The sequence below is a fragment of the Indicator indicator genome, chromosome 6 (assembly GCF_027791375.1).
Source record: "Indicator indicator isolate 239-I01 chromosome 6, UM_Iind_1.1, whole genome shotgun sequence".
NCBI lineage: Eukaryota > Metazoa > Chordata > Aves > Piciformes > Indicatoridae > Indicator > Indicator indicator.
In genome coordinates, this window is record NC_072015.1 from 44,036,867 (window position 1) to 44,038,911 (window position 2,045).

The 2,045-nt window shown below is 58.8% G+C and overlaps 1 protein-coding gene across 1 annotated transcript in view; it reads right to left on the bottom strand.

The window, feature by feature from the left end:
• Positions 1-1,400, bottom strand: part of LOC128967575 (olfactory receptor 14A16-like) — a 9,289-nt gene extending 7,889 nt beyond the window's left edge. Inside the window, exon 1 of the mRNA XM_054381740.1 lies at positions 1,380-1,400. Within this exon, the coding sequence (XP_054237715.1) occupies positions 1,380-1,400 (21 nt within the window). The remainder of the gene's footprint in view (positions 1-1,379) is intronic.
• Positions 1,401-2,045: the final 645 nt, after the last annotated feature.

The window sequence follows — 2,045 nt, forward strand, 5'->3', positions numbered from 1 at the left end:
CCCCCAGCTGCCCCCCCCTCCTTGCTTTGATGCACCTTGTCCTTTGCTGCCATCTTTCCATCTGCTCTGAGGTAACTTGTTCCTTGACACAAAGCCTTGAAGTTTTAGCTGGCTCCAGGCCCTCCTGCTGGATGAAGCCTTTGGCCCACGCATGCCCTGGCAGAGAGTGACATTCTTTCCTCATGTCCAGTCGGACCTCATCAGCTTGCACCTTGTGGGAAGGAGGTTGCAAGGCAGAAATGGGGACAGGTGTTTGTTATATATGTGGGATGGATTGGGGGTTGCCGCGTCGAGTCAGCCCGTGGGGGGGCAGGGAATACAATGAATATAAACAAAATCCAAAATACTAAATAACTACCACCACAATCCACACCAACTAAAACAAACAAAATACCCACTCTCACCACCCCCCCACCCACCCACACAACCCATACTACCCAACCCCAAACCCCACCCCACAAACAACAAAACCACACCCCCAACTACCCACACCCCCACCCACCCCAACCACCCAACAACCCACACCCCACCCACACCCACCCCACCACCCCCCACACAAACTCACACCCCCACCCACCCACCCCACCACCCACCCCACACAACCCCAACCACACCACACACCCCACACACCCCCCCCCCCCCCCCACCCCCATCCCCCCACAACACCACCCACCCCCCCACACACCCACCCCACCCCCCCCCTCAACCCCCACCCCCCAACCACCAACCCCCACCACCCCCCAACCCCCACCCACCCCCCCCACAAACCCCCCCCACCCCCCCACCACCCCCACCCCCACCACCACCCCACCCCCCCCCCCCCACCCCCCCACCCCCCCCCCAACCCACCACCCCCCCACCCCCCCCCCCACCCACCCCCCCCCCCCCACCCCCCACCCCCCCCCCCCCCCCACCCCCCCCCACCCCCCCCCCCACCCCACCCCCCCACCCCCCCCCCCCCCACCCCCCCCCCCACACCCCCCCCCCCCCCCCCCCCCAGCCCCCCCCCCCCCCCCCCCCACCCCACCCCCCACCCCCACCCCCCCACCCCCCAACCCCCCCCCACCCCCTGTATGTGTGTGATTGTGTGTTGTCAGGGGCAGTGCTCTCCCATGGCACTGTGGCTCCTGAAGAGCTTGAAGGCAGCAGCAGCAGTTTGAAATTCCTGAAACTGTTCTGGGGAATCCTAAGCTCAGGCTGTGGCTTTTCAGAGAAACACTGAACAACTCAAACCCCAACAATTGGTTACAATCACTGCAGGTATTTAGATCAGAATTCTGCACACTTTGATCCACAGTCCCCATCTTGAGGTCCAACAGCTCAGGAGATGTGAGGAGAGAGGCTGCCAGTGAAGATTGAAGCAAAATGTGTTTGTGTACCTCAGCCTTCTCCTCAGCCATTGTTACCAGCTCATCACTCTTGCTCATCATGGCTCACATCCTTCCTTTGACCTTCCTTCCCTGACTAACAGACCTGCAGAAGCTTCTTCTTATTCTTTGTATGCGCTGAAATGTTCAGCTCCACCCACATCCTGGTCTTCCTGACCCCATCCCTACACGAGAGGGCAGTGTCCCTGTGCTCTTCCCAGAGTCACAGTCTCACAGTTTCACAGGAGATCAGAGGCTGGAAGGGACCTCAAGAGATCACAGGTCCAACCCCCCTGCTGAGGGTACTCTCAATGCCTTCAGACAGGTCATTGAGAAAGATATTGAAGAAAACTGGACCCAGGACTGATCCCTGGGGGACACCACCTGCCACAGGCCTCCAAGTTGACTCTGTGCCATTGATGACAACCCTCTGAGCTCTCTTGTCAAGCCAGTTTGCAATCCACCTCACTGACAGCCAGCTATGCCACATCTCCTCAGCTTTTCTAGGAGGATGTTATGGGAGACAGCATCAAAAGCTTGACTGAAGTCAAGATATATGACACCCACTGCTCTGCCCTCATCTGCCCACTTGGTCATAACTTCATAGAAGGCTATCAGATCAGTCAGACAGGATCTCCCCTTGGGAAATCCATGTTGACTTCTCCTTGTTGGTTCTTC